The following is a 26,527-nucleotide window of genomic DNA, read 5'->3' as shown; positions in this document are numbered from 1 at the left end:
ACATTTACTAAAAGAAAAGAAAAATGGAAATGACTACATTGCCTTCATTTACAATAGCGTTTTAGCAGCAGGAGATGGAACATGCACTTACTTCCATAGCTCTCTTGATGTAAGGTATTTGTGTTCCGCTGTTCAGATCCTCATTTATTATAAGTCTTCTTGCCCACTGTCCTGCCCTGACCACTCCGCTGCCATGGATTAAGACCAGCATTTTCTCTGGATTTGTCATTGCATCCTTGCTCATAAAAATAAAACTCTTGGGTTCATTTTCGGTAGCATCTATCTGAAAGGGAAAGGGGCACAGAAATAAATGTATATACAGTACGTATATATCCACAAGATGACGATGAAATATGTAACTCGGTAAATATGATTTCTGACCCATTGTAATTTGAAACTAGACTCAACATACAATGTGTCAGACTGAGATCCAACCAATCAAGACCACTTCTCTGGTAAAATAGCTGGATTAGTTGCTAGTTATCAGCTATTCCTGATTTTAATATGTAAGGACTTGTTTTATCTGTCTTAGTTATCTGTTTATTATTCTTAAACGGGTTGTCCGGGTTCAGATTTGAACCCAGACATACCCATATTTTCACCCAGGCAGCCCCCCTGATGTTAGTATCAGAGCAGGTCATGCTGGATTGCACAGGGTGAAGGCTTTTTATTTACAATAATAGACTGCTGGGCAGAAGCTTCCGCCCAGTAGTGTCTTTGGTGAAGTCACCGGCTCTGATGGGCCGGCTTTAGCGCTGCCCTAGCCGTTTAACAGGCTAGGGCAGCACTAAAGCCCGCCAATCAATGCCGTTGATGTCACCGGGCTCAATGCTAGGCGGAAGCCTCCGCCTGGCAGCCCTAATGTGAGCCCCGTACGTCACCGGATCTCCGGCAAATGCCTTTGCCCTGCACAATTCAGCATGGGGCAAAGGAGAGCATCGGAGCATAAAATGCTCCGATGCTCTTGTCAGGGGGGCTGCCTGGGTGAAAATATGGGTATGTTTGGGTTAAGCTCTGAACCTGGACAACCCCTTTAAATCTTCATTTTCTCTCATCTTGGATGACATTTTGGGGCTTTGGAACTGATTACTCAGTTACAATGGTTTCAATATACAATGGTCATCCTGGAACCAATTATTATTGTAACTTGAGGGACCACTGCATAGGATTTGGTTACATATAAACAGCATTCACAAAATATTTTCGCAAATTCTGTGCTTAGAAAAATAATTTCAAATTAAATTCTAGTGATTAAACAGAAACATCCAGAAAAGTATTACTTGATTCAATGCTGCCATTTCAGAGATCCCCCTCTATTACACAGTCGAAGCCTGGGTTGGTCTAGACAACATGACCACCAAATAACACTGACAAGCTGCACAGAAAATACTACTGGCACTGTCACTAGACTGTTTTTTCAAGTGGCTCATGTCTGTGCTGGTCAGTGGTCATACGGTTAAGGCCAGCATCCAGGTACGTTACACTTGTTGAGAGAACTCCAGTCGATTGGCCAGAAGCTGGCTTGTCATCTTCCTCCCAATCCCATAACCAGAGTTTTACATTAAATTAGATCTCTACATGCCAATAAGACCATATGTTATGGATTTTAAAACAGATCTAGAATATGCTGCCCTAACAGCCCAAGTCAAGGGCTAGGTATATGCTGCATACAAAATATTGCAATACATCCAGTACAATGATTTGGGTTATCCGGAATTTATACTGATGACTTATTCTTTGGAAAGGTCATCATTATCAGATTGGTGGAGGGTCAGACTTGCAGGACCCTCCTGATCATCCTAAGAGGCTAGTGCAACCTTCGCCATGTGATGTCAGCATCCATCTGTAATGTGTCCTAGGTGCAACTCAGTCCCACTAAAGTGTTTGAGGCTTAGCTGCAATAGCAAGCACAGCCGCTATACAATGTATAGCACTCTGCTTGAAAAGCTGCCGGGAGCCGCCTGTGCTCACCAGAGCTCCAATGAGAACAACGGCTCCCTAAAACAGCTGACCGGCAGGGATCCCAGGACTCGGACCCCCGCCGATGTGAGAATGATGACCTGTCCTGACGATAACCAGGAAAGTTTTGTGTCAAGGACAGCACCAACATCCCACCTTCTGGAAGAGTCATGGTCACCAGCGGTTAGACTTCTTCCCACTGAAAGTAATAGGAATAAAGCAAGATTATGACCAGCGTTTTCCTTGTGCAATTCTTTTTATTCCCGATCAACACAGCAAACGGGCAACGTTTCGGCTTAACGCAAGCCTTTCTCAAGCCATAATAAACATCACACAGTGTGAACTTCTATACCTCCTCCACAATGGGTTGTACCAATTATTACCAATAAAATACTTCTATATAGATTATAACAAACTAAAACAAATCATCTGTGTCTATATCAATGAATATTTTATCCTCCCCATACATAGAGCCCCTTCTTACATCTGCTCCAAGGCGTCATCCATATACATGTGAGTTGCAGCATGGCCACCGCCGCATGTCTCCTAAGCGTGATCAACAATCCACTGAGCATGTCCTTGTCCTACATGTCGTACGTTTTATTCACCAGACTGCGCATGTCACGTCGCGTCTCTCTTCCCGCAACTTTATTGATCGGGACAACAGGATACATTAACCTCCGTTCTTATTCTCCACCACCATATACACTCTTCTCTTTATAGGTGTCAAATACCGACACCCTACAATAAACCACAGCACCACTAAATCCCATCCATAACATGGCTCCCAATTTGTGTGCTTTTTCCATATAAAGAAGGGGACATCGTAGACAACCACTATTGACTCCATTATATCATGTCTCTATCCCACTATTCTTCGCTATGGAGACATGCGCCCAGCATCGCCAGTCTTCAACTCACTGAAATAAAAAAACAAAAGAGAAGATAAGATAAACAATAAGTGAATGTTCCCATTATATCACCTACAGTGCTTAAAATCCTTCTATTACTCAATATAGACTAAGGACAGGAGCACATAGGGCCCTAAAGGCGGCTTACATTAAACTCTATATTCAGCCCCTTCGGTTGTAATGTTTCTAAAGTATATATCCATCTCAACTCTTTTTTCCACAGAAGGTCCTCTCTGTCTTCACCTCTTCGAAGTGGAGGCACAGAGTCAATAATCCTGAACCTCAACTGGTTAATAGAATGTCCCTTTTCTTTAAAATGTTTTGGAATTGGTAGCTCCATCATCTCCTTTCTGATCGTACTTTTATGTTTGTTGATTTTCTCTCTAGCCTGCATAGTTGTCTCTCCTTTATAGACCAGACTACAAGGACATTGTATCATATACACCATATAGTCTGATCTACATGTGTATCTTTCTTTAATCCTGTAAATCTCTCCATTATACGGATGGGCAAATGTATCACCTTTCAACATGTTCCCACAATTACAGCATCCCAAACATGGAAAATGATTTCCTTTTTGGGGACGACCTCTATTGGCAAAGGAGGGGCACGGCGATGGGTTTGAACGTGGCCCCAACTTATGCCAATATCTATATGGGGCAGTTCGAGGATCGATATGTGTATGGATCTAACTTCGGTGAGCACATCCTGAGTTGGTGGCGCTACATCAACGATATCTTTATGATATGGAAAGGGGATGAGCTTAGTTTGATTGAATTTTATGATCATTTAAATCATTTTGTGGACGGTTTGTCCTTTACCATGACTAAGTCACAACAGTCAATTCAATTTCTGGATGTACGTGTATATGTGGACGGAGATGTGATTAAGACAGATATTTTCATGAAGCCAACTGACAGAAACAATATGTTGTTATACTATTGGAGTAATCACCCAAAACATATGTTAGACTCTTTACCTTGGAGTCAACTTCTGAGGGTTAGATGTATTGTAGCAGATGAAGAGAAATTGCAAATTAGAATAGAGGAGATGTGTGCCAGGTTTCTGCAGCGAGGCTATCCGGATGGCCTCCTGCGTAGACTTGGCACACAAATAATGTTGAGTGAGAAGGAAGGTAGAGATAAGGGGGAAAAAAAGATAGATAAGGGGATGCGCATACCTTTTGTTTCCACATTTGGTGGATTGAGCCCCAAATTAGCGCAAATTCTGAGACAGGATTGTGTTGTGTTGGAGAAAGGTTGTCCGGGGGTTAAGGAATTTAAAGAGAAGCCATTGATGTCCTACAGGTGGAATCGAAATTTGAAAGACAGGCTAATTAAATCAGATATTGGGCATCTGAGGAAGGATGGACAGACGTTCCTTATGACGCCTAAAAAAGGAAATTATTTTCCATGTTTGGGAAGCAGTAATTGTGGGAACATGTTGAAAGGTAATACATTTGCCCATCCGTATAATGGAGAGATTTACAGGATTAAAGAAAGATACACATGTAGATCAGACTATATGGTGTATATGATACAATGTCCTTGTAGTCTGGTCTATAAAGGGAGAGACAACTATGCAGGCTAGAGAGAAAATCAACAAACATAAAAGTACGATCAGAAAGGAGATGATGGAGCTACCAATTCCAAAACATTTTAAAGAAAAAGGACATTCTATTAACCAGTTGAGGTTCAGGATTATTGACTCTGTGCCTCCACTTCGAAGAGGTGAAGACAGAGAGGACCTGATGTGGAAAAAGAGTTGAGATGGATATATACTTTAGAAACATTACAACCGAAGGGGCTGAATATAGAGTTTAATGAAAGTCACCTTTAGGGCCCTATGTGCTCCTGTCCTTAGTCTATATTGAGTAATAGAAGGATTTTAAACACTGTAGGTGGTATAACGGTTGTCTACGATCTCCCCTTTCTTTATATGGAAAAAGCACACAAATTGGGAGCCATGTTATGGATGGGATTTAGTGGTGCTGTGGTTTATTGTAGGGTTGTCGCCATTTGACACCTATAAAGAGAAGAGTGTATATGGTGGTGGAGAATAAGAACGGAGGTTAATAAATCCTGTTGTCCCTATTAATAAAGTTGTGTGAAGAGAGACGCGACGTGACATGCGCAGTACGGTGAATAAAACGTACGACACGTAGGACAAGGTAATGCGCAGTGGATTGTTGATCATGCTGAGGAGACATGCGGCGGTGGCCATGCTGAAACTCACATGTATATGGATGACGCCTTGGAGCAGATGTAAGAAGGGGCTCTATGTATGGGGAGGATAAAATATTCATTTATATAGACACAGATGATTGGTTTTAGTTTGTTATAATCTATATAGAAGTATTTTATTGGTACAACCCCTTGTGGAGGAGGTATACAAGTTCACACTGTGTGATGTTTATTATGGCTTGAGAAAGGCTTGTGTTAAGCCGAAACGTTCCCTGTTTGCTGTGTTGATCGGGAATAAAAAAAAACTTGCACAAGGACAACGCTGGTCATAATCTTGCTTTATTCCTGTCCTGACGAGAAGTCATTATTATCAATTACTGGATAACCCTTTTAATGAGTATGTAACATACAATGTGCTTAAAACTTGATGGCAGTGTATATAATCAATTAATCTTCTTATTTCATAGACATTCTATAGATTACAAAGTTTATTTAGGCAAAAGGATGAAAAGACCAAGCTGCAGTAACTAAAAGTGCATGAAACTAAGGTAGTACAGAGAATTAGTAGTGTGCAGTAGAACATTTAGTAGAGTTAGCCTGAATGCACACAGCCGTGTTCCGCGGCAGAGAGCGGTCCGTGGTGTGCTGGGCTGGATTCCTGTTCAGAGCAGGAGCGCACGGCGTCATTGGTTGCTATGACGCCGTGCGCTTAATGCTGCTGCTGAACTACAGTAATACACTATACGAGTGTATTACTGTAGTGCAGCGGCGGCATGAAGCGCACGGCGTCATAACAACCAATGACGCCGTGCGCTCCTGCTCTGAACAGGAATCCAGCCCGGCACACCACGGACCGCTCTCTGCCGCGGAACACGGCTGTGTGCATTCGGCCTTAAAAGGGTTTCCAGGAGTTCAATAGTGGTGGCCTATCCTCAGGACAGGTCATCAATATCTCATCAGTGGAGGTCTGACTCACGGCACCCCTTCTAATTAGCTGGGTTCACACGGGCGTGTCCGGATTAGGTCCGGATGCGTCCTGGTGTATTGCGGCAAACCCGCGCGATTAGGTACGCAATTGCAGTCAGTTTTGACTGCGATTGCGTTCCGATGTTCAGTTTTTATCGCGCGGGTGCAATGTGCTTTGCACGCGCGTGATAAAAAAACGACTGTGGTACCCAGACCCGAACTTCTTCACAGAAGTTCAGGTTTGGGATCAGTGTTGTGTAGATGTTATTATTTTCCCTTATAACATGGTTATAAGGTAAAATAATAGCATTCTGAATACAGAATGCTTAGTAGGTGATCAATTGAGGGTTAAAAAAAAATAAAAAAATGAACTCACCTTCTCCTCTTGATCGCGTAGTTCCCAGAATGCTATTATTTTGGGAACCTAGCAACCATGCGTGAAAATCGCACCGCATCCGCACTTGCTTGCGGATGCTTGCGATTTTCACTCAGCCCCATTCACTTCTATGGGGCCTGTGTTGCGTGATAAACGCACAATATAGAGCATGCTGCGATTTTCACGCAACGCATAAGTGATGCGTGAAAAATCACCGCTCATGTGCACAGCCCCATTGAAATGAATGGGTCCAGATTCAGTGCGGGTGCAATGTGTTCACCTCCCACATTGCACCCGCACGGAAATCTCGCCCGTGTGAACTCAGCCTTAGGCCTCTTTCACACGAGCGTGACAGATTAGGTCCAGATGCGTTCAGTGAAACTCACACCAGTTCAGTCAGTTTTGTCTGTGATTGCATTCAGTTGTTCAGTTTTTTCCGGTGAGTGCAATGCGTTTTGATGCGTTTTAGCCACGCATTTTGGGCGGGGCTAAATTGTGAGCAACCCTGTAAAGCCTAAAAGGTACTCATTGGAATTTGGGCCCCTTTGCGCACCTAGGCTGCAAAAAAGTGTCACACATATGGTATCGCCGTACTCAGGAGAAGTTGGGCAATGTGTTTTGGGGTGTCTTTTTACATATACCCATGCTGGGTGAGAGAAATATCTCTGTAAAATGACAACTTTGTATAAAAAAAATTGGAAAAGTTGTCTTTTAGAGAGATATTTCTCTCACCCAGCATGGGTATATGTAAAAATACACCCCAAACCACATTGCCCTACTTCTCCTGAGTACGGCGATACCACATGTGTGACACTTTTTTGCAGCCAAGATGCGCAAAGGGGATGAAAGTCCAACGAGTACCTTTAGGCTTTACAGGGTTGCTCACAATTTAGCCCCGCCCAAAATGCCAGAACAGTAAACACACCCCACAAATGACCCCATTTCGGAAAGTAGACACTCCAAGGTATTCACTGAGGGGCATAGTGAGTCCATGGGAGATTTTTTATTAATTTTTTGCCAGAAGTTAGCAGAAATGGAAACTTTATTATTATATTTTTTTCCTCAGAAAGTGTCATTTTCCATTAACTTATGATTTTTTTTTTAAATCATACATGAACTCACCATGCCCCTCCGCGAATACTTTGGGTTGTCTTCTTTCTAAAATAGGGTCATTTGGGGGGTATTTATACTATTCTGGCATTCTAGCACCTCAAGAAACATGACAGGTGCTCAGAAAGTCACAGCCGCTTCAAAATGCGGAAATTCACATTTTTGCACCATAGTTTGTAAACGCTATAACTTTTGCGCAAACCAATAAATATACACTTATTGGATTTTTTTTTATCAAAGACATGTACCGTATTTTTCGCCCCATAAGACGCACTTTTCCCCCCCCAAAAATCGGGGGGAAATGCCCCTGCGTCTTATGGGGCGAATGCGGACAATTTGACATCGCTGGATGCGATGTAGCGTACGCTGGGGCCGGGGGAGGGACTGGAGGAGGAGCTGGGGGCCGGGAATAGCGGCGGGGCGGTGCAATCAATGTACTATAGCCCCGCCCCGCCGCTCCGATATACTAATATTAAATGTCTTATTCGATTAAAATGTATTATATATGCCCCCTCACTCCTATATTGCTAATTGTACCTTAAATCCTATTCCTAGCTTCTGTAATGCAGGACGGGCGGGCGGCAGCGTGACTCCCTGATGTCACGTGCCTGCGCCGCCTACTTTATGAATGAAGCAGGCGGCGCAGGCAAGTGACGTCAGCGAGTGACGCGGCGGCCGCCCGGCCTGCATTACAGAAGCTAGGAATAGGACGTAAGGTACAATTAGCAATATAGGAGTGAGGGGGCATATCTAATACATTTTAATCGAATAAGACATGTAATATTAGCACTGGGGGGCGGCGGCGGGTGGGTGAGCTGATCTGTAGATGGCACAGTTAAGGGGGGGGGGGGTGTCTGTGGATGCCACTGTTATGGGCTGGGGGGCTGTGGATGCCACTGTTTTGGGCTGGGGGGCTGTGGATGGCACATATATAACAGTGCCATCCACAGATCCCCCCTGTAACAGTGCCATCCACAGATCCCCCCCCCTGTAACAGTGCCATCCACAGATCCCCCCCCTGTAACAGTGCCATCCACAGATCCCCCACCCCCTGTAACAGTGCCATCCACAGATCCCCCCCTATAACAGTGCCATCCACAGATCCCCCCCTATAACAGTGTCAGTCATCAACAGATCCCCCCCATAACAGTGTCCGTCATCCACAGATCCCCCCCATAACAGTGTCCGTCATCCACAGATCCCCCCATAACAGTGTCCGTCATCCACAGATCCCCCCATAACAGTGTCCGTCATCCACAGATCCCCCCATAACAGTGTCCGTCATCCACAGATCCCCCCATAACAGTGTCCGTCATCCACAGATCCCCCCAGTAACAGTGTCCGTCATCCACAGATCCCCCCATAACAGTGTCCGTCATCCACAGATCCCCCCATAACGGTGTCCTTCACAGATCCCCAGTAATAGTGCCACCCACAGACCACCATTAGTTCCAAACCCACCAAAAGCTAAAAATAATTTTTTTCTTATTTTCCTCCCCAAAAACCTAGGTGCGTCTTATGGGCCGGTGCGTCTTATAGGGCGAAAAATACGGTAGCACAATAAATTCTGACACAAACTTGTATAGAAATGTAATTATATTTGAACAATTTTACCAGAAAAAGTTAAAAATACACTTTTTTTTTTTAGAAAATTGCAGACTATTTTGATTAATATCAGAAAAACGAAAAATGTCAGCAGCAATGAAATACCACCAAATGAAAGCTCTATTAGTGAGAAGAAAAGGAGGTAAAATTAATTTGGGTGGTAAGTTGTATGACCGAGCAATAAACCGTGAAAGTAGTGTAGTGCAGAAGTGTAAAAAGTGCTCTGGTCATTAAGGGGGTTTAAGCTAGGGGAGCTGAAGTGGTTAAAGAACCATGTTATAATTGAAAATAATAAAGTAAATGGGGTCCCGGGTCGCTCATCCCTCGTCTCCTTAGCAACCATCCGTGAAAATCGCATCCGCACTTGCTTGTGGATGCGATGCGATTTTCACGCAGCCCCATTCATTTCTATGGGGCCTGCGTCGCGTGAAAAACGCAGAATAAAGAACATGCTGTGATTTTCACACAACACACAAGTGATGCGTGAAAAACATTGCTCATGTACACATTGAAATGAATGGGTCAGGAATCAGTGCATGTGCAATGCGTTCACCTCACGCATTAAACCTGTGCGGAATACTCGCCCGTGTGAAAGGGGCCTTAGTGTTCACCCAAAGCACTACAGCCTGTTCAAACAGCTAATCACTGAGAATACGAGGAGTCAGACCATCATTGATCAGATACTGATGACCTATCTTGAGGATAAGCTCTCAATATCGAACTCTTGGAAAACCCTTTTACCTTTAAATATAATCCACTAATTTTACACTTTTTTTTAAACTAACCCTTACCATAGCCCTACTCTATAATCATTCTACACATTGTATAGAACAACTAACTAGCACTTCTAAATAACCCTACACTAAAGTATATGAGGTCATATTATGCTCCTTGCCAAAAAAACGTAAGGAATACAATATAATACTGTCATATCACACAACACCTCTAACATACACTGTACATGATTTGCTGACGCAGATGTCACTCAGCAATGAGGAGGAGGTATGAATACCTGCCTGATTAGTATTGGTCTGGTGTGTATATTACATGAATATACTTTTTTTGTAACGGTTTGTGAATTCAACATCATATCAAGGAGTTACAGGGGTTGTCTACTTCAGCAAATGGCATCATGTAGACAAAGTTAACACAAAGCACTTCCTAATGTATTGCGATTGTCCATATTGCTTCCTTTGCTGGCTGGACTCATTCTTCCATTGCATTATACACCGCTCGTTTCAAGGGATTATGGCTGCCACTGCGGTACAGATATGAGGTGGTCTGGATGGAAGCTACTGGGCATCCGTGCCTATGCACACACCCGCAGTCCTGGCCACCAGAGAGACCAGAGTTTCTTTTCTATAGTGGGCAAGCACGGCCACCACTGCTGGATTACAGGGTGGTCATAACCATAGAATCAAACAGTGTATAATTGAAAATAGTCATGCCCACCGTTTGTGGTCTCCCATCATACTAAGCAGCAGCGAGCCATCATTCTTAATCAATGGGGGTTTCACTGCAGGAATTCTTATTGATCCGTACAGCAAGTGAAGCAGGGAACTGCTGAATAGCCCCTGTCACTGTAATGCAGGAATACTGCCACTTAAAGGATATGGACACCTTTGTTAAAAAGAAATTATAATTTTGTACAAACTATTTGCCAAGATTTTAATATTTATAAAATGAGCGTAGCATTTGCACCAGTATATTTTCTTTAACGATTATGGCATTATTGCATATATTTTGCGCTTGCAGAGAGCTGTTGCATTGTTAGTTTTTGCGCTTTCAGCCATGGCGACGTGCACCTGCGCATTGGGATGTGCTGACTGACCCCTTTCTTTGCATTTAACAGGTACTAGACACTATCCTTATAGAGGCCTTTCTGCTTTCTATATCAATGTAAGAACAATTTCTAGAATAATCTTAATGTTCTTTTTCTACATTACTTAGAACCATATTTACGTGATTTTGCCATGGCAGTAATACGTCACGCACTTCTCTGCCCAGTTCACACACGCACTCTCACCTTCACCTGTATCCTTTGTTCCCGCTGTCGATGCCCACTGGTTTTGAGCTTCGAATGCTCATTGAAGATTACAGCCTAGCTTGTGAACATTATTCTCTTCTCGACACAACAAATTATTTCCTCTGACATTTTACATTTCTCCATTTAAAAGTCCTAATTAAAACTTCATACAACAGCAATTTGTCTTTTTACTGCGGTAATTCATTAAAGAAAGCTTTCACTGAGGAACGGCCATAAAGGTCAGGGCTGAGCACAACCTTGCTTTATCGACAAATCAACCAATAATGCATTTAGTCCTAAGAGCAGCAAGACTACATAAAGCAATTTGTATCTATTAAACCTGCAGAGTATGATGTGGGTTACACAAAAACCTTGAACTTTAATCTGTTCTTTAAAACCAATAACGAAACTTTGAAGTTGCAAGGGCTTTTTAACCTAAGGTGGCGACTCTATAAATATTGCTTTGGTGTAAAAATACTTCTTAGATGGGCAAATGTACAAAACAAACTCTAAATTGGGTGTTCCCACCATAAATAATGAAGACATTGGGGCAGATTTCTGGTGTACGAGCTCTGCGCCACATTTATAAAGCATCTTGTTCATTCCTTCAAATTTTCCAACATACAGAAAATATACAATCACCCAATCCTGGGAAAATGAAGGGTGGGGGGTGGGGGACAACAAAAACCACCCCTACATGCTTATTGGTGGTTGAATTGGGGAGCTGCCGGGAGCCGAATGCGCTCATGAGAACTCCGGTGAGCACGGCAGCTCCCTGTAACGGCTGATCGTTGAAGGTTGCGGGACTCGGACCCCCGCGGGTGTGATAATGATGACCTATCTTGAGGATAGGTTATTATATTTACCTGGATAACCCCTTTAACTAGTTGTGGGGCCCCCATTCATTATATACATCTGGGCAGTATGCATTTAATTCTGCCCAGAGATTGTGCAACTGCAGCAGCAGAGAGCAAGTTGTCAGTGACCCCCTGGCTCACAATAGTGGGCGCAAAGATTTTTTTTATTTTTCTTTTTCTTTATTAAAGTCCCTGTCGTTTCCATCATTGTATACACATGGTTCAATGAGCGCCTGGGCATACAGATCAGGAAGCGTCAATGCCCCCAACACAGGTAATGAAGGTTTGAATCACAAAAATTACATTTTCTACAGGTAGCATTTTTGTTTAGAAGTGTCATATACTGTAGTCTATGTTAGGGTGCCATTCTGACGGATCAGAAGAACGGACAAACAACGGTGATGTGAACTCTCCCTTAGTTGTACATAGGCCCAAGTCCCACTAACTTTGCCTTAGGCTACTTTCACATTCGTGTTTTGTGCGGATCTGTCATGGACGAATCCGTTCAGATAATACAACCGTCTGCATCAGTCATGAACAGATCCGTTTTATCTTTAACATAGCCAAGACGGATTCGTCTTGAACACCTTTGAAAGTCAATGGAGGACGGATCTGTTTTCTATTGTGCCAATTGTGTCATAGAAAACGGATCCGTCCCCATTGACTTACATTGTGTGTATCCGTCCCCATTGACTCCATTTGGCTCCGTTTCGTCAGACGGACACCAAAACGCTGCAAGCAGCGTTTTGGTGTCCGCCTCCAACGTGGAATGGAAACGGAACGGAGGCAAACTGATGCATTCTGAGCGGATCCTTTTCCATTCAGAATGCATTAGAATGCAAACTGATCCGTTTTGGACCGCTTGTGAGAGCCCTGAACGGATCTCACAAACTGAAAGCCAAAACGCGAGTGGGAAAGTAGACTTACTTGCAAGTAGAAATCTCGGCTGTCCATCATATGACAATGGATGGCATTATTTGGGTCCTGCGTTACCTCCACAGTCAGTCCCCATATAACAAAATGCTTAAAACGACCTTGGAGTAGGATGCAAAGCAAAATATGAAATGCCTCTCTGCATTAAAGTGAAAAAACACAGGGGACATACGGAGCTCTGTACGCAATGGGGCGATGAACAGTAAGACAAATTCTATCGAATTGAGTTAAATCCCATTGACTTATAACAGAGTCCGCCAGGTTTGTGAGGGCAAGTGCTGAAAGGTCAGGGTCAACGGAGCCTTCATGATCTATATTACTGCGGGCTATTGTCCCAGGAGACGTATGGTGCGAGCACACTGCTCTTTCATACATGATCTCCGCATGTAAAACCATGTGGTCAGCGATAGGACTTTCCTACAATGAAATAATCTATCTTTGATCAGAGTTACCAATCCACTAAACTAAAAGTTCCATTGCTACAGGGGATTGTGCCTCGAGGCATCTGGGTATTTTTCATGGCCTTCAACACCGAAAAAGATCTGAAGCTAGCCTTTATGTCGCACATAGAATCAAGCAATAATAACAAGAAAAACAAGATCTGCAGGGCAACACATATAATAGACTACATTACGAAAAATGCCGCCTGATCTGAGCCAACCAATTCAATAATTACTCCGCTATTGAAAAGGCATTAGACTTGCTTTTGCTTTCATCTTCCCCTATTATGAGTATAATGGGTTATAAATCAAGTATCCATGTTTTTGAATGATGCGGGGAAAAAAGGAAGAGAAAGAGAAGAGAAAAAAAATAAAACTAAAAAAACTGAAGGGTCGCAGATTACTGGAAACATAAAAAGAAGCTAAAAGGGAACTCCACAGAGGTGTCCAACCGGGTTATTTGATTAGAAGCTCAATGCTACAAAGGGCAGTAGGAAATGTTCAGACGCTCAGATAAGAAGAATTTACATTTATATAGGATCTTACATTTGTCCGGCTTCTTTACAGTGCTTTAAAAATAGAGGGAGCATTAAGAAGAAATGGTAGTCTTTATGAAATTAGTCACAAGCACCTGCATGCTGCCTAACATAAAAGGCTGGCCTCCTTTATGGAGGGACTACAAGGCATGCAATACAAGCCAGCGACCTCACATTTCTTACAGCTTTCTACATCCATCTTACGTCTGTATTGTTATCGGAGAGCGTTCCTGACCCTGCCCGTAAAAAGGAAATAATGAGACGTCTGGCACATAAAAGGGACATCGCTCTTAGAGACACTGAAGCGTATAGTCCCCGATCAAGTCTACAGAATTATGCCTGGGTCAGGGTGCCTTACATCGAAACGTTATAGTGATGCTGATATTCTGGAATATGTTATGCGATTGCCAGTTGGTTAGGGTCTTCCAAAAGGCAAGATGACACACAGGATGCCAAGGTGAGGAAGCAGCTTCCCACCATCCCAGAGTTCAGCCAGTTCTTTTATCAATGTCTGTCTGTATGAGAAGAGATTTAGTTAACATTTCTACCTTACTTCCATCTACAACGGGATCGGCTTTGCCTTAGTGCGGGCTCTAAACGTCGTCTGCAGTCTACGGATTCTTTTTTTTCTTTTTAAAAGAAAGACCCAATATCCATAGTACCGTATGGATCAATACATTTATCTTTCCGTTATGAGCTGTTAAAAGGGGATGTGCAGAATCCTAAAAAATATCAAATTGAGCACAATAATGTACCTGTCAAGTTTCCCTAAGTCTTCACTTGTCGCTCCACAACTTACATCCTGAACCTTTCAGGTTGTGGGCGTAGATGAGCTGCTGCCACTTCCCATAGTGCTGTGCACCAAAAATTAAGACACCCTTCCTGGGACAAAACCTGCGCCCACTACACCCTCCATCATCCCCCTGCTGTCTCTTCCTAATGTAAGTATATTCACTGTGAGGGGCCCAGCATATGGGGGGCTGTAGTAGGGTGTTGGATAACCCCTTTAAATGCGATGCTCCAAAATTAATAAATATTCATCAAGTGTTCTGCCCGTCTCCATCTCTAAGGTTGTAAAGGAAGCGGCAAAATTATATATTCTGACGCCAAACAGGCCCATTATGTGATACTATGCAACAGTGATAGGTCAAAGTATACAAAGTCTACAAGCTGCAACACAGACTTGTTCAAAGACATGGAAACCCCCCAATACTTGTTTGTGCCCGATCATAACTTTATCGGAAACCTTGCAACCGGAAAGTAAGTAGAGATCAACAGACAATACCGTGGTCATAAAGGAGTGGATCATGGAGTGGATCATTATCCAAAGAATAAAATATAAAGCAGTGAAAACATGTTTCTTCGAATGTGCCGCCGACATATAATAAAAAAATAAATAAATAAAAAAATAACATATTAACAGGCCGTTTGTGACTACACTATGTCATTTTTTATTTTTTACCCAAAAAACAAACTCGTAGATGGTTTTCCCGATTTCTTTTTTTAAAGTCACTCCATGTTTTCTACTTCCTGTTTTGGCTCTTTAACTACCTCTTTATTTGGACTTAAAGGGGTTTTCTGATGACCTATCCTCAGGTGGGGTTCCGACACCCAGGACCCCACGATCAGCTGTTTCTCAGACAGATGATCATCAGGGTTTCGGACCCCCACTGGTCAGATACTGATGCTCTATCCAGAGGAGACTCAATTAGTGTGACACATTAAACTAATAAATGCTATACATATAGTTATTATATCACTCTGTGCTGACTGCTACAGAAGGGCAATATTTGACATTTAATTTCCAAGGACATAGTATTGCTGATCTGAAAAAGAGAAACAAGCAAAAATTGTAAAACAAAAATGTTTTCTATGAACATTAGGTTTAATAACAGTTCCCCTTTCTGAGGAAAGTGCCCCCTTAAAGGGGTTGTCCAGGCTTTTTCTACTCATGACCTATTCTCAGGATAGGTTATCAATATCAGATCAGCGGCGGTCAGACACCCGGCACCCCCGCCAATCAGCTGTATGAGGAGATGGCGCATGCAATGCTGTCCCATAGACATACAGCAGCGAGCAGGAGAAGAGAAGGGAGACGGCGCGTTTGCACTGCACAAGCCATCTCCTCATACACCTGATGGGCAAGGGTGCCGGAGCCCTGCCGATCTTATATTGATGACCAATTCTCAGGATATCAAACTGGTGTAAAGTAGAACTGGTTTGGTTGCCAATAACAACCAATCAGATTCCACTATTCATTTTTCACAGCTCCTTTGGAAAATGAAAGGTGGAATCTGATTTGTTGCTATGGGCAACTAAGCCAGTTCTACTTTACACCAGTTTGATAAATGTCCTCCATTGCCTATATTACAACTCTCCAGTTTTGATCATATTACCTAAAAAAAAACAGCACATGGAAATTGAAAGAATTTACCAATAAAAATGACTCACCGGTAGATACACCTTCTGTAGATCACAGTCTTTTTCCAATAATTCATAAACATGCTTCGTTATAATCTGTCATTAGAAAAGATAGCATTATAAAACACTGATAAGCATCATGTAAGAGAAAACATGGACATCTTTGTGTGCAATTTTTATTATTATTATTAATATTATGTTGTGCTCATTTTGCTCTACAAACCATTTTTTTCCAACTGATCCTTATCCAAAAAAATTTAGCCTTTTTCTCAATACAAATGTCAATCTGTATTTGCAAAGTAGTTTTTATCATCAGGAGTAGTGAGAATATGATTTTTTTTTATTCTGCTCCTTAAGCACCCAGGAGGAGGAGCTTCACTGTGTAGTGCTCTCTGCATGGAGTTGCCTGACAGCCCCTCCCCTTTGCTCTGACACCAGTAGCATCCAACCAGGAGACGACTACAGCTGTCACTGCGAGGAGACGGGAGGGATTTTGAAGCAGGACAATGCAGAGAGCACTTTATAGTGAAGTGTCTTCTGTTGTCCATTTAAAGGAGCAAAATCTACCAGAATAAAAGCCCATATTCTCCCTTCTACTGATAGAAGCTTCACAAATTGAATGTTTGTACTGTTCTCCACAGCCCCTACCTAGTGCTGCCAGCAGTTGGTCAAAACTGCTGACAGATTCCCAAGTGTTGCATTTTTAGTGGGGTTTATGCATTTATCAGCTGTGTGGTGGAAGTGCCAACATATAGGCATAACAGTCATGCCTTATATTCTATTAGTATGATGTATTTTATTTATATAATTTATGTCATTTTGCGACTGAGGCACCAGATAGTAACTATGGGAGTCATTTATTAAGACCGGCGGTTTTAGACGCCAGTCTTAATAACCCCTATAGTTGGCGGTGGATCTGCCGGAGTTACCGTATGGTTCCAGCCATACGGTAACCGCACCAGCCTCTAAATAAAATTGGCAGATCCACCGCCGCTTCTAAATGCAAGCCAGCTTCCTTGCTGTCTTGGACCATTTTCTACACCTAAACCAGGTGTAGAAAATTGGAAATGAGACAGGCCTGCCCACTTTTTTAGACCTGGCGCGAGCGGGGAAAAGTCTCAGATTGCTGCGCAAAGAAACTTTGCGCTGCAATCTGCACCAGAAATACGCCTAATAATGACATATTTCTGGTTAGTAAATGACCCCCTATATGGTTTTAGGCAAAGAAATGTTATGTATTTGGAACTTTACTTTCTGAAAGCCTAGTTAGACTTTAAGAGTACGGTCACGTGACGTGGCCATGCAGCCGACAAGACCGTGCCACTGTGCTGCTAAGAAGAATGCAGCTAGCCATGCCAGTTGGGGTGGTGCCACATTACTTCACTACAACCAAACTGGTTATTTATGAATGTGGTGTTAATGGCCGTGCGGTAACTTAGGGACAAACTATAGGGACATAAAGAATGGACACCTAATAACTAACGATCTAATGAGTTAACATGATACTGCCGCAGTGGACATGGCTGCACAGTTTTCAGCTGCAGGGCGGCCGCTTCCAAGCCCCTTGTGACCATACACTTAACGCTGCGGATACTGAAATTGTATAATGTATTTTTTATACAATGTAGCAGATTTTCTTTAATCTGCCGTACCACACACAACACTGCATGCTTGCCTGACATACCAAATTTTTCTTTTTTAACCAATGCCAATGAATTACACTGGCAAAAATCATTGTGTCAGATTGGTTTTCAAAATGTTAATAAATGAGTTTGCGTGGCTATTAGCTCTCCATTGCGTTGTAGCAGGTGTTCATGGAGAATTCCTAATGAACGTTAATCGCTCAGTTAATAATTTTGGCTTAAAGTTTGTTACATTATGAAACCAGTCCTTTACGATTTCTACAGGATGAGTCTATCCTCATGAGAGTGCTGCAAATTAACAAAGATATCTATAAAGAATTGCATTACACTATTGGGTGACAAGAGTTCCCACTCTCCGGCACCCAGAACCGGCGATTGGGGACCGTACATCTAGCTGAAAAAGGCCTCTGAATAAAACCACTCTGAAGAACTGATGCATTCAGAGCAAATGACATAGGCTTTTTTTTACAGATAGATATAAAAGCACAGTATATAGCCCTCCCAAACTCTGTTTCTGTGATCTGTAAATTGAAAACTCCTAACCCCTTCAAGATATAAAAGCACAGTATATAGCCCTCCCAAACTCTGTTTCTGTGATCTGTAAATTGAAAACTCCTAACCCCTTCAAAACCAAATCCATTTTTAGTTTTTTCTGCTCCCCAAGTTCAAAGAGCCATAACTTTTTTTAATTTTCCGCTCACGTAGTCATGCGAGGGCTTATGTTTTGGTGGAACAAGTTGTATTTTTTTAATGGCACCTTTTAAATTTATCATGTTTTGTATTGAAAAGCATGAAATAATCCTGTGTGGGGTAAAATTAAAAAAATATTTTAATAGTTCAGACATTTTCAGATGTGGCAATACCTTATAATCAATAATCTTTTTTAATATATGCTAAATTGGGAAAGGAGGGGGCGATTTAAACTTTAAAAGTATTTTATTTTTTACCTTTTACAATAAAACATTTAAACCCCTTAAGGGGGATAGAACCTAGGATCTTTTGATTCCTTGTCCCGTTCACTCAAATTGAAAAAGGGTGAATGGGATTCTGCCGCTATATCTGCTGAGCTATGCCTTGTGTATTGCTCAGCAGGCAGATCACTATGACAGCAGGCCCCAGGTTGTCATGGTAACTGATCAGAGCCCAGCGTTTTCGGCTCCCTCTACCTTACCTCACCGATGCCACAATCGCTTTATACAGCCAGCACCCACCATGTATGGAGCAGGCTCACTACTGGTGGAAAGGTTGGACTGGGCAGAGTAACTTTACGGAGTGGGCAGAGTAACTGTGTGGAGTGTTTGGAGTGAGTAAAGATAGTAAACATTACACTAACCAACTGATTGATCAAATTTAAAAAGTGCACATGGCAAGCTTGATAAAGTGAGAAATGCATTTCAACTTTTATTTATTTATATAGCACATTTAATTGCAATATTGTTGCCCAAAGTGCTTCACAGTTACATTAAAGTATACATTTATAAAAACATTAGCAGCTGATTTGTGTAGGTGGGCTTGAAAATGAGGGAGTGGTGGCAGTTTAGAAATCATGTCCTGATTTTTCAGCTCACACTCTAGCTTTTGTCACTCTGCTGGCTGCTCACACACCTGGGTTCCTTTGGCAACTCACTCTACAGCAAGGGCAGAGAAGAGCAGTTAAAAACAAACTGCTCCAACTTGCTCACTTCACTGGCGGTTGCCATCTTCAAACGGTTGTAGTTTAAAAATTACAAATCCTACAGCGAAGAGCTTTATATTGTGAGAATCACAAGATCCAGACCTACTTTCTGATGCATAGTATGTCAGTGAAACAATAAAAATGAAGGCACAGTCGCAGTTTAGAAATTGCCCTTCAAATTTGAGGTGGCTAGAGTAAAGTTTTAATGAATGTCAAAGGGCGGCGTGAGTTGCAAACAAATTGCCATATTGTGAAAACTATTAGGACTATGGCTTAGCCGTGGACATTTTTAGGCAGCAGGGATAGCTGAACCTTTTGACATAAGATTTGTGTAGGTGGGCTTGAAAATGAGGGAGCGGTGGCAGTTTAGAAATCATGTCCTGATTTTTCAGTTAGGGTGGTAAATTTGGCTATAATAATAATAATATATATGTGAGATAACAGTAAGTGGTCTTGCCATGCAAGAACACTTAATAATCAATAGCCAATAAATAAAAGTACAAAACAGCAGTTTGTGTCTCTGTTGCAATTTCTTCCTGATTATTTTAAGAAAAACAACTCATGTTTAAGGTTTATGGAAAAGTCTAAATAAAAAAAATAAAAAATAAAAAAAGGAAAAAATAAATAAAATACAGAAAAGAGAAAAACTTGGGTGATGAAAGGAAGAGCTTCAATGTAGGGTAGCTACACTGGTTTTTGGGAGGGACCTTTCAACGGTCCGGTTGAATTCAGGAATATTCAAATACTCTTTTTGGAGGTGAAAGCATATTTGTGAAAAGACTCTGTCTACTTATTTGCTTGCAAATAAGCAGTTTTTTAACCACACGCTGGCAATATAATCAGCATTTCAGAGAAGAGATTAATGCTTCACCACTACCAATTACAGGTTTTAAAGCAAAGGCTCCAAGACGTAAACTGTTCATTTGTGGCGACATCTAAAAATACTGTTTGCTCAGAAGTATATTGTCTGTTCATAGCCGTAAGATAACAATCTGAAGTCTTAACTGTGTTATTTAGTCCAGGATCAAACCCACCCTTTCCACAGCAATAAGGAGGCTCCCTCAATGAGTTTCCTTTAAAAGGTTGAAGAGGTGTATGGAGCTATTCAAAGAAGGCTCTTAAAATGGCACATAACGCCTCCTCATAGTAAAGTCTTAAAATTACCTTCTAGTAATATTACCACGGCTCAGGTATTACTGCAAGGTCTTTACTATTAATGAATTAAGAGCTTATTTATCTCTGCACACAGACTGAGGACAGACACATTCACATGGTCACTTGGCCAACTCACATGTCCAATTTTTCATATAGGCCAGTGATGGCAAACCTTTTACAGGCCGAGTGCCCAAACTGCAACCCAAAACCCACTTATCACAAAGTGCCAACACAGCAATTTACCCTGAATACTACAGTCCCCTATAGCAGTGTTTCCCAACCAGTGTGCCTCCAGCTGTTGCAAAACTACAACTCCCAGCATGCCCGGACAGCCTTTGGCTGTGCGGGCATGCTGGGAGTTGTAGTTTTGCAACAGCGGGAGGCACACTGGTTGGGAAACACTGCCCTATAGTATATCTTCCATGTACTTTATCATTTAGCTATAATATCCTGCCGACAGTGACTTTCATAGTGCGCCCTGTGCTGATAAATGGCAGGAAAGGTCTAAGTCTTATTGGAACGCCGTAGACTGCTTCCAGGGTGCGGGTGCCCACAGAGAGGGCTCCGAGTACCGCCTCTGGCACCCGTGCCATAGGTTCGCCTCCACTGATATAGACCATTGCAGAATGCACTATGTTGGTCTGATTATTTCTCTAGACCCATTCAGGTTAAAGGGTTTGAAAATAATACTTACATCACACAGCTGACATCTATGTGCAGAACGTTTAACATCTTATTGAAATGGAAAACTGAGTTTTAGGCTACATGCACACGACCGTATGTGTTTTGCTGTCCACAAATTGCGTATCCACAACAAAAAAAACGCATGACATCCGTATGCCATCCGTTTTTTTTGCGCATCCATTGTAACAATGCCTAAAACGGACAAGAATAGGACATATTCTATATTTTTTTGCGGGGCTTCGGAATGGACATGATGTGGACAGCACACGGGGTGCTGTCTGCATTATTTTGCGGACCCATTGAAATTGATGGGTCCGCATCCTTTCCGCAAAAAAAACGGAACGGACACGGAAACAAACAACGTTTGTGTGCATGTAGCCTTATACTGCTCTTCTGAATAAAGCCTTAGGCCTCTTTCACACAAGCGTGACGGATTAGGTCCGGATGCGTTCAGGGTGTGTCACGACCCTTGGTCATGGTCGTGACTCCTTGGGAGCCGCATGCGGTTGCCCGCGGCTTGGTGTTGTCAACCGCAGCTGGGGGCACTTAGTTGTTTGCCTCAGGTGCGGTTGCCGCGGACAATAGGCATGTGTGCGGTTGCCCTTGGCAACGTGTGATATTGTGCACTTCCTTGTTTGTTTGTTGTGCACGTGGTGATGTTTAGTATGCACCTGGACTCCTCCCTTCACCTGCGGTTGTCCGCGGCAACGTCTGGTGATGTTTGCATGCTGTGGAAGTGTCTCGGCCTGTTGGCTGTTCTGGAGGACACGGTTGCCACGCATGCCGTTGCCGTCGGAGACAGGTGAGTGAGATTGTGTGCTTTCCCCTTTATGTGAGTTTTCCTTCTGTGGTGCTTGAAGGGTTAATTTCCTTCCCAGTGTGTGTGTGATGTCACTGGGTGTGTTCTGACCGTTGGGTGTGGCCTCTTGGCCTATAAAGCCTCAGTCCCTGGCTGGGTTCAGTAGGTTGCTCTCAGCCATGCTGGCTGGAGCAGCCTCCTGTCTCCTCCATCTGCCTGGTGGGGACCATCCTTCTGGTCATAAACCTCTGTCGGGAATTTCTATGTTTCACAGTGTTATTTAGGTGTGTGTGGGGTTTTATGTTAGTGCAGCTTGTGGTCCTGGGTTCCTGTGGGATGTCTGGTGTGTGCTGTGTCCGTTGTTGTCTTGTACTTGCAGCACCTGCACATGGGTTCCTGGTTGTGTTGTCTGTGGCAGGTGAGTGATGAGTTGTTTCCATTTGCCTGCCACTGCCATAGCTGTTTTTGTATCCCCCTGTGTTGCTTGGCCGTTGAGACTCCTGCTCCTCCGTGTCTAGGAGGAGCAGGTCGTCTTACTCTGTCCCCTAGTTCAGGGCCGACTTGAGGGCTTGTAGGGACTTTTAGGTTCCGGCGTATGAGTCCTCCTACCATCAAGGTCGGTTCATACAGACAGGAGACAGGGTCAGCGTTAGGGATGCTATAGGAGGTGACCTGCTCCCTAACTCTGTGGTCCCGGCCAAGTGGTAACCCTACCTTCTCCTGGCACCGCACGGCTGGGGGTTTTCCCCACCGCCAGCCGTGACAGGGTGCATTCAGTGAAACTCGCACCTTTTGCAAGCAAGTTCAGTCAGTTTTGTCTGCGATTGCGTTCAGTTTTTTCCACGCGAGTGCATTCCATTTTGATGAGTTTTTCAAGAGCGTGATAAAAAACTAAGGCCTCTTTCACACAGGCGAGATTTCTGCGCGGGTGCAATGTGTGAGGTGAACGTATTGCACCCGCACTGAATCCCGACCCATTCATTTCTATGTGCACATGAGCGGTGATTTTCACGCATCACTTGTGCGTTGTGTGAAAATCGCAGCATGCTCTACTTTGTGTGTTTTTCACGCAACGCAGGCCCCATAGAAATGAATGGGGCTGCGTGAAAATCGCAAGCATCCGCAAGCAAGTGCGTATGCGGTGCGATTTTCACGCATGGTTGCTAGTAGATAATCAGGATGGGGACCCGATCATTATATTATTTTCCCTTATAACATTGTTATAAGGGAAAATAATAGCATTCTTAATACAAAATGCTTACTAAAATAGGGCTGGAGGGGTTAAAAAAATTAATAAATTTTAACTCACCTTAATCCACTTGTTTGCGCAGCCCGGCTTCTCTTCTGCCTTCATATGTGAGGAAAAGGACCTGTGGTGATGGACCATGTGATGAGCGCAGTGACGTCGCCGCAGGTCCTTTTCCTCACATATGAAGGCAGAAGAGAAGACTGGCTGCGCGAACAAGTGGATTAAGGAGAGTTAAATTTTTATTTTTTTTAACCACTGTGTTATGGATCAGCGAGTGTGGACCCACTGTACCAACTAACCGATTTGACTTTGCGCTCTCTCTAAAGGCGTTAACCCGGTAGTCCCCTGGTTTTGAACCTTTAACCCCTATACAGGGATTTGGTATTCACTGGAGGGGAGCCACTAACTTGCTACCTCTTGAGACAGTCCTGGTGTGGTTGGTGGCTAACCCATAAGGGTCAGAGACACCTGGAGTCAGGTAATATTTGTAGTCAGGAGACAGACTGAGGTTGTGGCAGGCTCCATACAAACTTATCTGAGAAACAAATCTGAGGTCAGACAGGCGGCAATGGGTCAATGTGAGATACAAGCTATGGTCTGGGCAGATAGAGGAGAAGAGTCAGTTGTCAGACAGAAGTTCGATACAAGGGTAGTCGGACATAATAACGAACCTTCGCTGGTAAACTAGAAATTAGGAACCTAATGCTCAGGCATACTTAAATACCCAGGGACCGCCAGCTATTGGCTGGGGAAGAAGAGTCAGGAGGCCTAGCAGAGCAGCACAAACTAGAGCCTACAGAAGATGCTAGTGGTCAGGACTTCTGCTGACTGGTAAAAGACGGAGAGCGGAACCAATAGCCATCAGTGTGTGCAGTGTCCGTGACCACTGCTTCTAGAGTGCAACTCTTTGCATCTTGTCTGTTACTTATGCCTCTTCAGATGTTTTTTTTTTTTTTTTTCAAAGGATCCATGGTGGCCGGGTTTCCTTTCCTATAATTCTTGGCATTCTCTGCAGACTGACCAGACCTTTACAACCCACATTCCCTTATAAAATTTGCATTGCTGTTGTCATGCAAGGACCATCGTCTTCAAATCCATAACACACTAGTGGTTTGCATCAAGCAAACAAATTAATGCAGACATGTTGTAAGAATTCCCAAGATATTTGATGAAGTACAGAAATTGCGACAGACAATGGGCCACCTTCATCCCACTGGTGGTGTACAGCTGGACTAGGCGCTCATGGGTGGTCAAATGACTCGTCACTCGTTTCTTGTACCAAGACAAAAACCTGCGTGATGCCATGTTAAATCTGCCGTACTTAAGAAATTTCAACTTGTTATTTGTCTTTTTGGAACATCCATTTAAATAAACACAGAATACAATCTTTGGAGACCTTTCAAGCAACTCCGGCATAAAATACACTTCATCTTTTAGAAAAGTCACTTTTTTTCTTTTTGCTTCAGATGCAGAGTGCCATTAATATCATGAGGTTTTCTTCTCCACTACAATCATTTTATCACACTTTGTATAACATTTTGTTAAATACAATAACGCCTAAAGGACACAGACAGCTAAGCCGCCTTCTAGATTTTTTTAAATAGCCTACAGAGGAACAATTGCGACTGCTTCAAAGAATCCTACAGCTTAGACTATGAGGGAGTCCGGGGAATGGAAGAAATCCGCTAGCAGGTGGGGGACTGTTTTGTTCGTGTCCTTAACAAAACACAATAAAAAGGATTTATTGTCTATAGGGCAGATATTAAAGTCCAAAAATTCAACAAGAAAGTTGAATCATATTCAGACTCTAGTGATTTCTTAGTGCACTGATATAGATCTACATGGAAGAACTAGCCTCGAGTTAACAGCCAGGTCAGTAGGTCTCTTCTCCGTTCAGTAGAAATACTGTAGTTGGAGAAGACATGTTTGTCTTAAAAGTTTCAGGCTGTGAAAGTTTTCGTTCAAACTTCACAAATTTCTACTTGGAAATATATCAAATGATAATACAATAACTGTCCTGTCACCTCTGGTCATGAAATTACGGGAAAAAAAAAAACACTTATTCTGTTGATGTATTAAAGATATTTTTTCTCTAAATTCAAAAGTTAGGTCAGCGCTCGACAAATCCCAGGCGCCAGGTCACCATGGCGATCAGGAATTTGGTCCTGGAGCTTGGGTATTTGTCGGCCCGTTTTCAAAGGTGCACGGGCGACGGGTGCGGAGCGCCGGAGGGGGGCCCGTTCTGTCCGGAGGCACCAGGAATGGAGATAAGCGCCTACATTGTGGAAGCGCTCATCTCCATATTCATCTGTATTGCCGTCCTCAGGACAGCGATACAGATGAATAGTGCGGAGGAGCAGGGGGAGAGGCGTCTCCCTTGCCCGTTCCTCTGACAGGCTACAGGCACTAGGCCTGTAGCCCATCAGAGGCCGGTGCAGGCGGCGCGATGACGTCATTGCGCCGTCTGAGCCGTACAGTGTGGGACACAGGCCGGAAGAGGCCTGCATCACATAAGGTAAGTATATGAGTTTATGGTTTATATTATTTATAGTATACTGTGGCAAGAAGGGGAGTGGTGTACTATATACTGGCACAATATGGGGGGGTGGGCACTATGGAGAAGAGGGGAAGCACTATGGCGGTACTATATACTGGCACAATATGGGGGGGCACTATGAAGAGGGGAAGCACTATGGGGGCCCTATATACTGCCACAATATGGGGGCACTATGGAGAAGAGGGAAAGCACTATGGTGGCCCTATATACTGGCACAATATGGGGGGCACTATGGAGAAGAGGCGAAGCAAGATGGGGGCCCTATTTACTGGCTCATTATGGGGGGCACTATGGAGAAGAGGGAAAGGAGCACTATGGGGGCATCTACTGGTGGCCCCACGTACTGGCATGCATTATTGGGGGGCTCTATGGAGAAGTGGGGGGGGAGCACTATGGGGGCATTATGACGCGGCTCCGCCTAGCTCCTAACTTTTTTAGCTGG

At 43.2% G+C, this 26,527-nt stretch overlaps 1 protein-coding gene across 1 annotated transcript in view; it reads right to left on the bottom strand.

The window, feature by feature from the left end:
- The window catches only part of FAM172A (family with sequence similarity 172 member A), a 525,893-nt gene that overhangs the window by 428,011 nt on the left and 71,355 nt on the right, over positions 1-26,527 (bottom strand). Inside the window, exons 5-6 of the mRNA XM_044291378.1 lie at positions 16,354-16,419; positions 92-283 (exon numbers count right to left, since the gene is read on the bottom strand). Coding sequence (XP_044147313.1) covers positions 92-283; positions 16,354-16,419 — 258 coding nt within the window. The remainder of the gene's footprint in view (positions 1-91; positions 284-16,353; positions 16,420-26,527) is intronic.

Source organism: Bufo gargarizans, chromosome 1 (genome assembly GCF_014858855.1).
Source record: "Bufo gargarizans isolate SCDJY-AF-19 chromosome 1, ASM1485885v1, whole genome shotgun sequence".
NCBI lineage: Eukaryota > Metazoa > Chordata > Amphibia > Anura > Bufonidae > Bufo > Bufo gargarizans.
This window is presented reverse-complemented; position numbering and strand designations above follow the sequence as displayed.